This window comes from Oncorhynchus keta, chromosome 1 (assembly GCF_023373465.1).
Source record: "Oncorhynchus keta strain PuntledgeMale-10-30-2019 chromosome 1, Oket_V2, whole genome shotgun sequence".
NCBI lineage: Eukaryota > Metazoa > Chordata > Actinopteri > Salmoniformes > Salmonidae > Oncorhynchus > Oncorhynchus keta.
The window spans coordinates 37,367,213-37,382,039 of record NC_068421.1 but is presented as its reverse complement, the minus strand read 5'-3'; the positions used below and the strand labels follow the sequence as shown (position 1 = coordinate 37,382,039).

At 47.2% G+C, this 14,827-nt stretch overlaps 1 protein-coding gene across 9 annotated transcripts in view; it reads right to left on the bottom strand.

The window, feature by feature from the left end:
- Positions 1-3,372: 3,372 nt before the first annotated feature.
- The window catches only part of LOC118384307 (alpha-actinin-4), a 46,838-nt gene continuing 35,383 nt past the window's right edge, over positions 3,373-14,827 (bottom strand). The window contains exons 8-23 of one of the 9 annotated variants that reach the window (XM_052523817.1): positions 13,288-13,373; positions 12,226-12,318; positions 11,256-11,486; positions 10,777-10,924; positions 10,309-10,459; positions 10,036-10,144; positions 9,675-9,815; positions 9,101-9,283; positions 8,745-8,879; positions 8,322-8,501; positions 7,720-7,866; positions 7,456-7,494; positions 6,495-6,575; positions 6,024-6,089; positions 5,522-5,680; positions 3,373-5,352 (exon numbers count right to left, since the gene is read on the bottom strand). In XM_052523817.1, the coding sequence (XP_052379777.1) occupies positions 5,194-5,352; positions 5,522-5,680; positions 6,024-6,089; positions 6,495-6,575; positions 7,456-7,494; positions 7,720-7,866; positions 8,322-8,501; positions 8,745-8,879; positions 9,101-9,283; positions 9,675-9,815; positions 10,036-10,144; positions 10,309-10,459; positions 10,777-10,924; positions 11,256-11,486; positions 12,226-12,318; positions 13,288-13,373 (2,108 nt within the window). In that variant the 3' untranslated portion in view covers positions 3,373-5,193. Of the gene's footprint in view, positions 5,353-5,521; positions 5,681-6,023; positions 6,090-6,494; positions 6,576-7,455; positions 7,495-7,719; positions 7,867-8,321; positions 8,502-8,744; positions 8,880-9,100; positions 9,284-9,674; positions 9,816-10,035; positions 10,145-10,308; positions 10,460-10,776; positions 10,925-11,255; positions 11,487-12,225; positions 12,319-13,287; positions 13,374-14,622; positions 14,709-14,827 lie in introns of all 9 variants that reach the window. The other 8 variants (XM_052523813.1, XM_052523826.1, XM_052523831.1 and 5 more) reach the window with 8 other exon arrangements.

The window sequence follows — 14,827 nt, the reverse complement described above, 5'->3', positions numbered from 1 at the left end:
AGGTCTCTGAGATAGAGGTAGTGTCCTCATTGTGGCTGGAGGACAGGGGAGATAACTTTATAACTAGGAATTCACTGTGTTCAGTACCACTGAATAGACTGGCAGGCAGGTAGGCAGGCAGAGAGGAGGGGTGTCCCAGTGCAAAGTATAGCTGGTAGCCTTGAGTGGTCTTCTCTGTTCAGGTGCAGTGTTACAATGTGTACAATGTGTTCCCGGCTACAATTAGTGTCCGTGTTTTGTGTTGAGCAGTGCAGCGTGGACGAACAAGGGGGCACGGTTTTAGGCAACCGGGTGTTAGATTGACCCAATTTTATAAGTGCATATGAAAATATAGATATATCTGAAGAGGGTCACCGTAGGGTGACGAAATAGGATGTTTTGGCTAAGACTGTGCAATGCTGCTGAAAGACTTGCACATGTTTTTTCGTCATCTCTGTCATATGTGGAGTAAAAGTAGAGAGAGCAGTGAATCAGTCAGTCACTCGTGAAGAGTTCTTCTCCATTCATCTCTATGGCATGGCAGGACGGCTGAACAGACAAACAGGCTGTGTGTGCAATCTGTCATGAGCCTGTAGAATAAAAACAACAAAACACTGCACACACACACACACATGCTGACATGCTAAACAGGTGCACTTTCACAGCCAAGTCGTGTACAAGTACACCTTCTCTCACACTTCAAAATTGGCATGGTAACTAAACAGAGTGAAACCTACAAACACATGTACTGTATTGACACACTCAAACACATACAGTGCCTTCGGAAAGTATTCATACCCCGTGACCATATTTTGTTGTGTTACAGCCTGAATTCAAAATGGATTAAATTGATTTTTCCCCTCATCCATCTACAGACAATACCAGATAATGACAAAGTGCAAACATGTTTTTAGACATTATTGCAAATGTATTGAAAATGAAATACAGGAATAACTCATTTACACAAGAATTCACACCCCTGAGTCAATACATGTCAGAATCACCTTCTGCAGTGATTACAGCTGTGAGTCTATCTGGATAAGTCTCTAAGGGCTTTGCACACCTGGGTTGTACAATATTTGCACATTACTCTTTTTAAAATGATTCAAGCTTTGTCAAGTTAGTTGTTGATCATTGCTATACAGCCATTTTCATGTCTTGCCATAGATTTTCTAGACGATATAAGTCAAAACTGTAACTAGGCCACTCAGGAACATTCAATGTAGTCTTGGTAAGCAACTCCAGTGTATATTTGGCCTTGTGTTATTGTCCTGCTGAAAGGTGAATTTGTCTCCAACTGTCTGTTGGAAAAGAGACGGAAGTAAGTTTTCCTCTAGGATTTTCAATGTGCTTAACTCTATTCCATTTCTATTTATCCTAAAAACTCCCTAGTTCTTGCCCATGACAAGCATACCCATAACATGACGCTGCCACCTGATGCTGCCAAATATGAAGTGTGGTATTCAGTGATATGTTGGATGTGCCCCAAACATTACATGTTGTATTCAGGACATTAAGATAATTTTTTTTGCCACATTTTTTGCAGTTTTACTTTAGTGGCTTATTGCAAACAGGATGCATGTTTTGATATATTTTCTATACAGGCTTCATTCTTTTCACTCTGTCATTTAAGCTAGTATTGTGGAGTAACTACAATGTTGTTGATCCGTCCTCAGTTCTATCGCAGCCATTAATCTCTGGTGAAAACCCTGAGTTGTTAATTTCCTCTCCGGCAACTGCTTTAGGAAGGACGCCTGTATCTGTTCTAGTGTCGGGGTGTATTGATATGTAACCCAAAGTGTAATTAACAACTTCACCATGCTCAAAGGGATATTCAGTGTCTGCTTTTTTTTTATACCCATCTACCAATAGGTGCCATTCTTTGCGAGGCATTGGACAACGTCCCTGGTATTCAAAAATCCATTATTGCAGAGAGTGTGTCCATGCAACTTAAGTGACTTGATAAGCAAATGTTTACTCCTGAACTTATTTAGGCCATAACAAAAGGGTTGAATAGTTAGACGAGACATTTCAGCTTTTCATTTTTTATTACATTGTAAACATGTCTAAAAACATAATTCCACTTTGACGTTATGGGGTATTGTGAGTAGGCCAGTGACGAAAGTCAAGGATTGTGAAAATAACAGCTTAAATATTTGCCTCGAGGCAAATTTCTAGCCTGTGGTCAGGGCTAGTTGGCCAGGGTTTGTGTACTCCATACACTGCCTCCTCTTTAGGGAACATTGGCTTTATAGACTTCAGATTCCACTCCATGGCTTGGAGGTAAATATGGTCCCTACTCACTTATCTTGGATCAGTTTGTCATACTCTAGTACTGACCATAACCATTTTGGAGACAAGATTAAATCGTCACTATGACTATGACTCAAGAAAACAGGTATATGCCCTTAATTCGTGGATGTAGCCAACCTGAAAAGGATTTCTTTCAGCACTGCTTAAGATGGCAACCACTGCTTTCTGTCTATTACAGTCTACTTCACTCAGCTCGAGCACAATGTAATATAACACGTGAGCGCAAAACTATAAACTTTAAACGCAACAAGATGAGCAGCACGCGACAGGTGAAAGTGAGCACCAGCCTACGTCCCATTGCCACAGCCTAGGCGCGTGGCTCCGCTAGTTGTTGCACCGGCTTCGGTCTTTGTGGCAAAGCGCGGTGCGTAAATCGCCAGGCAAGCCAGCCTTTGGTAGAGCTGTTAACGCGAAAAAAGGTTAAAGGACAGCTATTTATATTCTTTACTTTCACTTTCAGCAGGCCATTTAGTTGGTAAGCGGAAGATCTCTTCACATGTAGCACGACAAAACGGGTAGTTCCCAAATTATTACGCTTTTCCGCAAAACCGGTGGCAAGTGATGAATAATCAGGAATAGTTATAATTGTAAAATGTGGTTCTCGGTCCTCCTGGATTTGAGTGCAGACAATTTGAGCATCTAGATCTCCCCTGTCAGATTCCTACATTGGCTTTATCCCCAAGTAGCCAGCCTCCTTCTGTTCGACAATAACGTGTGCGTAACTGCTGCACAACAGGAACGAACCATTCTAGGCCAACTTGTTCACAGTGGACTAGTGTATGAAAAGTAGTTATAGCAAACGTCTTTTTATTGACATCTACTAGTGTTTTATAAACGTTAATAGGCATATTCGCTGAGGTAAGAACTGTCTACTCCTGGTGGTCTGTCTACTACTAGGCTACGTCTCCCTCACGTGGACATAACCATGAAGACTAAGCAGCCCATAGATGATTAGACCCATTAACTGTCCAGAATCATATATTACTAACAATAACATGTATTACAAAGGATGGATAGGCTATGTAGAAATATTTAGAAGAGAGAAAATAGAGAAGGGGAAAAAAGACAACCAAGTCATAGTATTTTATAAGGAAACTTTATGTGTGCTTGTGAAATTCACTTTTAGACAGAAGGCCGTTTTGCAGTTTCCAGTACAGCAGATAAGGTTTGATATTAAAGAGCACAAAAATGAAGAAATCACAATTCCAAAGTTCGATGCTTTCCAACCAGGCATGTGAAAGTACAAACTTTTGGCCCAATTCTTATTTTCCTCCAGTCCCTCTTACTCGCTTCCCCTTAAGCTCCTCAACCCCTCTCATTTACAAATATTAAAGAAATAAAACAAAACGTCTTGCACTTAATTTAGTCAATTTCTTCAAATCAATTCCTGCCATCTCTCTGAACTCTGTGATATTGGATATAGACGATTGCATAGATTGGTAGTCAGTCATTTCCTTTTTATTTAAGACATAATGGAATGTTGATTAAGACTCTGGCCCCCTCCCTTTGCCCTCCTTTACACTGGGTCCCCCTGCCTGTCCTGCTGCAGAGAGAAGACAGACAAGGAGATGGAGGGATGAAAGAGTGAGAGACAGGGCTGTAGCCACGAACAGGCACATTTTTAGTACTCCCATTGTTTCCAACTTCCTCAGGGAACTCTCTAAAGTGGTGTCCCTACAGAAACAATTCAACTGAGGATAGCGGTGGGCCTTCACTTTGTCCATGTAAGCTTTACATGACCTGATTCTTTCATATGTTCTTCAGTTGAAACTATAATAAATGAATAGATTGGGTGAACAAGAGCATCTTATATGCCTCCATGTCAAAGTGATATACCACAAAAGCAAAGTTTCATAAATGCCAACATGTTTGTGTCAAGTGTCATGTGATGTTTACATAGAAGCTATAAAGGCCTCACATATTCCTCCTCCAACTAAATTGTCACCATCTTCAATCCGACAGGATTCCATATTTGACCGTTGAAAAGAAATAACAAAAATAAAACTTTACCCAAATGGAGACTCACAGTAACTCAAACCTATCTACGGTACTCAATGTGTCAAACTGCCATTTGTTGTTTTTCCTTTTAAAAATGCCACTTGTTTTGCCCTACAAGCCTGCGATGAGTATTCTGACTGTGTTGCGTACTGAAAAAATAAGTATGTACAGCACTGAACCCAATTACTCACATTTGCTGGAGAAAAGAAACAAACAAACAGGAAAAGGAAAGAGTTGAGGTTAGCAATCCAAGTTCCAATTATCCAGCAAAATGTGGTACGGGTACATGTCATTATTCTCTGTTCAACCCCCTACCCCCTCCCCTTTATATATCTCTGTGTTCTAATACACCCCCCCTCCCAGCAAGATAAAATAAACAAACAAAAAATGTTGTATAAGAATCAGAATATCTTGTACCCCGTCCCCAAGGCAGAGGGTAGGGTGAAGATGGGACTTGCACTACAGAGCAGTGTCCTCATTCCATTCTGACCCAGAAGCGCACCTGTGGTTGCTTGTTTTCACCCCATAACATGATGTGCATTTGATTCTAGTTCTGTGAACAAAGTTGCACTCATTAAACGCTTGTAACAGCCAACGAGTTTGAGATGAAAACCTGCACTCAGGGGCACTGCGGGACCAGAAATTAGAGAGAGCAGTAGAGCTGTCCACCAATCACTTCCCAGGACTCTCCAACTGCAGCCCCTCCCTCTTCTACAGAGCCAATCAATCCATTGGCTGCAGACTCACTCCCCTCTTCTCTCCTCCTACTGCTCTCAGTGACTGCAGGCTATCTCTAGAGGGGTGGAGTGCATCTGCTCTGCATTGGGCCTGGCAAGCCTCTATGTACCCCGCTTTCAACCCAAACCTCATCCCGTCCCCATCCCTCCCCCCTGTGGTGTGCTCCTAGAGGTCACTCTCCCCGTAGAGGGCGGTAGAGAAGGACATGTAGTCGAGAGCTCCAGGCTTCGCGTCGGGGCCCGAGTAAGGCGCCATGCGGGCGATGCAGTACTCTGCCTGGTCTGGAGGCAGCTCACGCCTCAGCTCCTCAGCCGTGATGAAGTTCTGACAGAGAGATGGGGAGATGGGAAGAGCGGGAGGGACGGTGAATAACGGAGTGATAGTTGTGTAATAATTGTTTGTCTACTTCAGCTGTCTCAGGTAGCTGCATCTCTCTCACACACACACACACACACACACACACACACAAAGCCCAATACCATTCCACCCCCACCTTGTCTGCAGCCAAGATCTTGAAGGAGGCGATGACCTGGTCGGCTGTGTCGGTGTCCGTGGTCTCCCGGGACATGAAGTCTATGAAGGCCTGGAAGGTGACAGCTCCGCTGTTGTTGGGGTCCACTATACCCATGATGCGGGCAAACTCGGCATCGCCCTGGAAACCACCACAGGAAGAACAGTTTAACCCAGACAAAAATAGTAAATCGAGGGCATCATTGACCAATGACCAACCTCTGAGCAATATTACCACTAATTAAACATACAACTTGTCCATTTGAGTTGACGATAAAGATTGTGTTAATATCTGCTTAGGGGCAGGGTTGTTAAGAGGGATTGTGTTAAAAGAGACAGTTACTACACATTAAACTTACCATGTCATGGTAGCTACAACAGTAAGGGTCTTACTCTAAACTCAAGATGGAGGGAGAAAAAGACCGAGGAGAGAGAGAGAGAAAAAGACAGAGAAGAGAGAGAGAGAGAGAAGCGGCAGGCAGTACCAGGCTGTTTCCAGTCGCAACGAGCAGAGCGCGGTAATTGTCCATGTCCATCTGCCCTGTGCGCTTCTGTTCCCAGGGGCCGAGAGATGGAGAGGAACAGATATGGAAGGAAAAGAAGAGCAATAGAGGGAGTGTGAATTTGGAGAGGACAGAAAATTAAGTGAGGAGGAAGACATGAGCAGATCGAAGCATGGGAAGAGGAGGAACACAGGAGGGGAGGTGCAGAGGGGAGTAATGTGAGGGGAGTGAAAAAAGAAAAGAAAAAACAACATAAGAGAGACGAGTCAAATCAAGGTAAAAAAAAAAAAAAAAAAAAAAAACCCAGCAGTGTCGGAGCCGAGGCGGAGGCTGGAGGCCAGTGGGTGAAATGAGGGTGAATGACAGCACAGGCAAGGAAAGAGCCAGGAAGAGAGCAGTTTAGACGGGTAACTCTCTGCTCCGCTCCCAACCCAGCTGGTACGTGCTCCTTACCGCTTTGTTGTTCTCCACATCGTAGCCCAGGCTGATCAGGCACGCCTTGAACTCCTCAGCCATCAGGGCCCCGCTGTGGTCCTGTGAGGTCACCACCAGCCAATTACAGCACACACCGCAATGATGGACACCAGGTTGGACCAAGCACAGAAGGATGCCAGGTGGGAGTGGTCAGGTGATGGGATCATGGCATGCAAGATGAGGGTGATGGACAGACAGACACAGACAAACGGATGTTAGATGTTACACAATGACAACAGCTTATGGGGAAAGACATCCGTGATCCTAGACACGATGACAGGCACACCAGTGACCATGAGGGGCCAGTGTCTCCCAAAGGAGAGCGAAGGTAATGTTCTGTAAGTGCTTAGGAACACATCCGCGATACACAAGCACTGTTTAACCGCCTTGTCTGTCTACACACACACACACACACACACACACACACACACACACACACACACTTATGTAAATGACAAGTCCTGGAAGATGCCCATAGTGCTAGTGACAGGACAGCTGTGTTCCAAATGGCACTCTATTCCCTAGAACCCTGATATTCAACTCTGAAGGCAGTTCCACTGCTTTATAAAAGAAATGACACTGTTCCCCTCTAATCAGGGACTGATTTAGACCTGGGGCACCAGGTGTGTGGATTAATTCTCAGGTAGAACAGAAAACCAGCAGTAGTCTGGACCTCAGAGTAACAGCCATATGGGCCCTGGTCAAAGCACTGCACTATATAGGGAATATGGTCACATTTGGGACGCAGCCTGTGTCTTGATGCTGATCCAAACACGGCATACATAAAGACTGAGGTGAAGTGATGAGGTATGGTGTTGTGGGATGGGTGAGGTGAACCCAGTGCACTCAGCTCCACCCTACACAGCGCCAGCCCTCTCAAACCCATGGTGATACAATACTAGTTCCACCTGTGAATGTCAACAAACAGGTTCATCCTCACAAGTCTAGTCCATGCCTTACTCCCACCGGAGTTTCCCTTCTGAAATAAGAGGGTGGACTTAAGTACTAGGCATAAGACTTAAGAATCTGCACATACAGGAGTTAAGAGTAAACCCCTCTTCCAGTAAGACACAACTGCAAAAGCTGGTGGCAATCACAGCCTTCTCACAGACAAAAAATAAAAAAATAAAAAAAACGTATTATACACAAAAAGAAGCCCTGAGAAGCCCACCCTCTCGCATGATCCCGCATGATGACCCCTGACCTTGTCAAAGTGGTTGAAGGAAGTGCGGTACTCATGCAGCTGCTCCTGGCTGATGCCCTTGGCGTCGCGGGTCAGGATCTGGTTCTCGATCTCGTTGATGGTGCGGGCGATGGTGGTGAGGAGCTGCTCCCAGCCCACCCGCAGGTGCTGGGATGCAGGGAAAGATGGAGAGAGAGAATATATGTTGAAGGTTAACCAGAAGAAACCGTACTGAGTAAGGACGAGAGATGGTAACAAGTGTAACATGTAGAACAGAGACGAACGGACAAACATAGATCTAATAGAGGGAGGAAAGAAAAAAACCTCCAGGCTGTCATTGTAAATAAGAATTTGTTCTCAACTGACCCACCTAGTAAAATAAACAGGTCACTAAAAAATTAAAATAGAACAGATGATGAAAATCAGAAAATAAAAGGTGAAAAATAGTGACCTATATCAGATAGAAAATAACCAACAGACAGAGCAGAGTAGCAGCTCAAATGGCCCCTACTCCCTACATAGTGCACTACTTTTATTACCAGCCCTGGTCAAAAGTAGCACACTATAAAGGGAATAGGGGGCCATTTGGGCAGCAGAGAAAAGTCAGTGTTGTGTGTAGCTACCTCCATGGTGTAGGCGGTGTATTTGTTGTCAAAGATGAGGGCCTCCTGGATGAGCTGATGGTCTCCCTCCAGCTGGTCGATGTTGGGCTTGTACTCTATGATGCTCTGCTCATACTCTCTCAGGTTCACCAGCTGGTCCTCCAGAGTTCCATTCATCTCAATGGATATCCGCCCAATCTCCTATACACACACACACACACACACAGAGAGATCAGATCACCAAAAGGCCAGGGCCGGCGTGTATTCACTAGGCACCAAACGGAAGAAAACAGGAAGGGTTGCTCAATTTAGTTTTAAGTTACAAAACATTTTCTGTTGACTGCCATTATGAACACAACCCAGGAGGCACAGAGTCAATAGAGCTAATGACTGTAAGAGGGCTGGGTCAATCTTATGTAGTATGGGTCTGTGCCTTTGCTGTACCTCCATTTTGGTCTGTATCCAGGGCCCGACGATGTTTGCCTGGGTGGCAAACTTGCGGCGCAGGTGGTCGTTAGACTGCTGCTTGGCCAGCTCCTCCTGCAGGGCCCGGTCACGCTGGGGCACCAGCTGTTCCACCTACAAACACACACCAGATGGGGGCGCCAGTCAGCACAACACACATTCCCATAGCAGCAGCAACGCCACAAGGCTGAGGCTCACTCAGGAGCCTGTTTCAGGTAGGTTATTAACAACCACAAGGTAAAAATAGGATGATTTAGATTCAATTAAAACTGGCAAAAGCGCACGTCACAGAGTATATCAACATACAGCCACAGGTACACATTGAACACACACACCTTGTGCCACTTGTCGTCAATACTCTTGGGTGTGATGGTGGTGTAGGGGTTGCCCCCGCTCAGCTTGATGCCGTTGTACTGGGCAATCTTCTGCACCTCCGCCTGAATGGCCTGGATGGCCTCCCGCTCCTTGTTGGCCTCTGGGAGGGTAGACTTGAACTGCTCATGGGCTGTGATTAGGCCCTGTAAGAGAGAGGCGGGGAAGGGAGAGAGAGAAAAAATTAGGGAGATAGAAACAAAGCAGAAGGATGGGAAATGAGGTGGACAGAGGGAATGGACAGATGAAAAGAGAAACCTGCGTGGTATCACAGTACGTACCCATATCAGTCAGATGAACCCGTGGATACCATACGTGCAGCGTGAAGGACGTTACCAGTATTTTCACAAGCCAAAGCTAAGTAGTGTTAGCGCAATGACTGGAAGTCCACAGGTACGGTAGCATTGCTATTGTACCGGTCGATTTCCAGTCATTCCAAACGTTCGTTACCCAGTATGATGATACATTGTGGTAGTGGAAACCCTCTGGGGACGTAAAGCAGTAAACGGTTGGTGACGGTGTCCCCATGTCTTTTACCTGGATCTCTTCGATGTTGTGAACGATGAACATGTCCTGCAGGTCCTCCATGGCCCCCTCCATCCAGTTGTTGAAGGGCGCCGCCCTCTTGGCGTACTCCAGGTACAGCTCGTCAATGGACTCCAGCTGCTTCTCTGTCCTCTGTGGGGGGAGAGACTGGGGTCAGGTACCTGCTGGGAACACTACAATCTGACAGGGATTGAACATGAGAGACAGAAGTGGGGTAAGGGAACCCTGGTAGAAAGTCTGTGTGTCTACACATTTTTGAAGTTTAAACGTGTCCTTGTCATGACCGTAGAAGTGTGTCATGTATGCGTAGATGGGATGGGAGTGTGTGAAAGGTGGCTGGTCGGGGGAGTACCTCCAGAGACTCCCTGCGGCTCTGGGTGAGAGACCCCAGAGCGTCCCACTGCTCACAGATCTTCTGACAGCGGGCGTTCACACTAGGAGAGTCGTAGTAGTCCAGCTCACTGAGGCACAGGGAACACATACGTAGAATTATTATCTTTACACGAGTCCTAATCAACCTGACCACAATCTCCATCCTTGTATTCTCCTGGATTATTTTGCCATTCATCTCTTCCATCCTCACTCCCCCCTCCATAGACTCCTCAAATCCCTCCAGCTCTCTTACTTGAGTTCTTGTGCGATGGCAGCGATCTGCTCCACGCGGTCCTGGTGGGCGGCCAGGTCAGACTCAAACGCCTCGTGTTTCCTCAGCAGAGCCTTGACCTCCGACAGGCTGGCTGTCTCATAGTCCTTCTGGGTCAGCATGGCCTCCTTACCTGGGGAAGGGGGGTTAAAGACGGATATCCAAACCAACTCACTCAAAACCCTTACTTCTTCAATATATTATCAACATGGATAAAGCAATCAACAAGTGTCTAGGTACAGTACGGTTGCAAAGTTCCTGTAATTTTCCACAAATTCTAATGTTCTCCAGAAATCCCAGTTGGAAGATTCCCAGAATCAGCAGGGAACAAGCAGGAAATCCAGAATCCTCCAGAATAGAGTTCTGGAAAAGCCACTGGAATTTTGTGACCCTAAGGTAGAGTGAGGGAAAGGGGCAGTGTTGTCTGTACAGTAACTAGTGTCTCAATACCATCGGTCCAGGACTCGTGGATGGTGGCTTTCTGACGGAACTTCTCAGCCAAGTGGTCCAGTCTCTCCAGGCGACGAATCTCGTTGAGCATCCACTCCTCGTAGCCCTTCTCCGCCCCCTCCAGGTTGTGCCACGACCCGTTGATATCCTGCAGCCAGAGAGAGAGAGGACACTGATCCACCATACACTAGAAAGAACACTACACTGTATAACAGCATTACTCTCTCTAGTGCTATTTGTTTATAGATGTATTTGGTGTTAGAAGTCATGTTGTCATGCCTTTTTAAACTGTCGCAAGCCAATTTCCCATTGTGGGACAATAGCGTTAACTATTATAATGATGTAAAGAATAATGATAAAAACACAGAGGAGTTTTAGGATGGACATGTGAATTGTCCAATGGACAATTGTCCAATAGATATGGATGGCATCATTGGTACAACTTGGTACATCTGCGTCTGTCCGCCAGTCCCACTCACCGACACCATGCGTCCCTCGGAGGGCATGAAGGCGGGCCTGTTGCTCAGCCTCAGCTTGGTCTGCAGGGTGTTGAAGTTGATCTCCAGCTGACACTTCTCCTGCACCTTGGGGGGCTTGTGGACACGGCGGTAGCCCCGGAAGTCCTCCAGCTTCTGCTGCATCTCGGCCATGGTCTTCTCTGGAGCCCGGTTCTCCAGCCACGGGATGGTCCGGCGGATCCACTCCAACAGCTAGGGCAGAGTAGACGTGTGGTGAGGAGGGAGGGAGGGAGGGAGGGATGTACAGACGATGTGTGGTGAGGAGGGAGGGAGGGAGGTACGTACAGACGACGTGTGGTGAGGAGGGAGGGAGGGAGGTACGTACAGACGACGTGTGGTGAGGAGGGAGGGAGGGAGGTGACAGACACAGACGACGTGTGGTGAGGAGGAGGGAGGGAGGTACGGGACGGAGGTGAGGAGGGAGGGAGGTACAGACAGACGACGTGTGGTGAGGAGGGAGGGAGGGAGGGAGGTACAGACAGACGACGTGTGGTGAGGAGGGAGGGAGGTACAGACAGACGACGTGTGGTGAGGAGGGAGGGAGGGAGGTACAGACAGACGACGTGTGGTGAGGAGGGAGGGAGGGAGGTACAGACAGACGACGTGTGGTGAGGAGGGAGGGAAGGAGGTACAGACAGACGACGTGTGGTGAGGAGGGAGGGAGGGAGGTACAGACAGACGACGTGTGGTGAGGAGGGAGGGAAGGAGGTACAGACAGACGACGTGTGGTGAGGAGGGAGGGAGGGAGGTACAGACAGACGACGTGTGGTGAGGAGGGAGGGAGGGAGGTACAGACAGACGACGTGTGGTGAGGAGGGAGGGAAGGAGGTACAGACAGACGACGTGTGGTGAGGAGGGAGGGAAGGAGGTACAGACAGTAGACGTGTGGTGAGGAGGGAGGGAGGTACAGACAGAGTGGTGTACTACTCACATCACTGGCCAGCTTCTCGTAGTCCTCCATCAGGTGCTCATTCTCCTGGTTGACAGCCAGCACCTTGCAGATCCTATTGGCTGCAGTCTCAGCCTATCACAGATGAGAATCGTCAGCAGTGCAAATACACAGGTTGCTTGTTATGGATTAGGTCGCCAACGTCAAGGAGCATGTGCACAAATGTGTGTGGCTTTTACCAGAGTGGGGTCAAATGTACAATTCAGATCAGCTGTCTACCAGTCAAAGACAAATGCAGTGCAAGCTCAAACTGAAGGTACTATGTGCCGTGTGCTGGCCTTACGCAACTGGAGTTTGACTTTTAACTAGACGGAGTGGAAGATCTCACTTTAGCTATGAACAACTCCGTAAACTGAGTGAACACACAAAAACCACACACTTGCCGTGACTTACACTTTATTTAAATGCCGTGCACATAAGTAAATCCATTGGATGGCTGTAAAGTAGTAAGGGTATGTGCTAACGCAGCATGCTACAGCTATCAATGGTTAGTTCCATGTACTGTGTGTGCCAACTTCACACTCTGTGCCTCAGAAAGCTACATGCTTCTCCTATACAATGGGAGCATTCAGTCTGGTCCTGTACCGCTTTTGTCCACGTCAGCTGGTGTGTTTAGGGACTTAAAGTTAAACCACTGAAATAAAGAAACAGTAAGAAACTATATTATGCCTTGGAACGTCTAACACAGTACGGAGTAAAACCACAGAAAAACACTATGCACATTGAAACCGTTGCAGTGTTACCATCTGAACCGTCGTTAACAGCGCTTCCCACAGATCAGTTGAAGCTCCTTTCAGTCACTTAACTGGTTTGTTAGAGTAACGCCTCAACTGTAGCTATGGGAAACACTGCTAATGATCGATCTACGGGGGAAGAGTTGAAACAGGGAAGTTACAGAGGAAGGAGGAGCGTTTCTTGTTGTTTCGTAGAGGTGTAGTGTGAGCCCAAAGCGTCAGTGAGAATCCTTGGCCAGTGTGACATTGCCAGTGACCCTGGCTGGTGTCACAGAGGTCAGGGGTTAAAGGTAGTAGTGGCGGTGCTCACCTTCTGGGCGCCAGAGAAGGCGTGATAGAAGCAGGAGACATAGGTCATGATGGCCTTCTCGTCAGGCCTCAGCGTGCCCACGATGTCTACACAACCATGGCCAGGCAGTGAGCGGAGGGAGAGAGAGAGAGAGAGAGAGAGAGGGAGAGAGAAGTGGTGAAGCCAAGCTACCCAAAGCCAGAGGGTCCCGCCACACAGTGAGGTGGGGGGGTGAGATGAGGGGTGGGGTGTAGTGAATGGAGTAGACGCCGGACTCCATTGCTGCTGCCCCCTACTCTGGGGCCTCCAATGATGCACTGTGTGTGTGGAGGGGGGTTGTCACTGTGGGGTTACAATGAAAGAGAGAAAAAGCGTAACAGAGATGGAGAGAGAGAGAGACCACCTCGGGAGACAGGAGGGGTCTGCCGGGGCCACAATGTGGAGGTTGGTACACACACCATTTGGATTATAATATTTAAACTGTCAAGCTGGTAATAACAGAGAAGGTCCCCCTGGTCCTAAAACTGAAGAGAAGGGTACACAGTGTAACCAATGTCCATGCTGTTTCTGGATTAATGATTGTTTTCCAAAATGAACAAATGATTGCCCAAAGGATTGTATGTTAACCAGCACGGGCCCACTAGCAGCTTACTGTGGTGTTCTGTAGTCAAGGCAACACCTCTCCTGAGACTGGAGCACATAAACAACTTCTTAATGAATAAAAATCTAATTACAGCGACATTAAAAACCATGCCCGTCAGCAGGCTTCCTGTTCTCAGTCCACAGGGAGAGGAAGAGCGGGGAAAAGAGAAGAGTGAAAGGAGGAGAGAGAGAAAAGGAAGAGAACGGTAAGGAGGAGAGGAAAGTGAGAGGAGAGGAATAAGAGGATGAATCCAGCAGACAGAGAGAGAGAGCCAGAGGCGTTGTGGTGGAGGGTGAAATCAAAAACACACAAAACATCTAGGAAGAGTTCTCAAGAGACCCTCTGATCTAGCCTACCCTCTGCTCAGACACAAACTGACCCAGGCCTGATCTAGCCTACCCTCTGCTCAGACACAAACTGACCCAGGCCTGATTGTATATGATCCATTTAACTACGAAGGGCCCCCGGGGCCTGATCCACTCCAAGTGAATCACTATACATAGACAGGCACTACACAAGAGCAAGAGGGCCCTGTTATTACCAGCAAGACATTAAGAGACTAAGACTTAGTGTGTGTAGTGTGAGGAAGAGTCCAAAACCAGCTCCCGGTGAGGCCGACACCAATGCTGCAGGAGAAAGCCATGCTGGAAAGGAGAGAAGAGGGTGGGGTAGATGTGGAGGACAGGACCAGGTGGGACAGGGGTAAGGGGTACCTTCTGGGCTCCAGAGAAGGCATGGTAGAAACTGGACACATAGGTCATTATGGCTTTCTCATCTGGACGGGCAGTGTTCACAATGTCTGTAGGGAAACCACAGTTATACACAGAGGGAGACACACAGGAAGAGACAGTTATACACACAGACAGGGACAGTTATACACAGAGGGAGACACATAGACAGGGACAGTTATACACACAG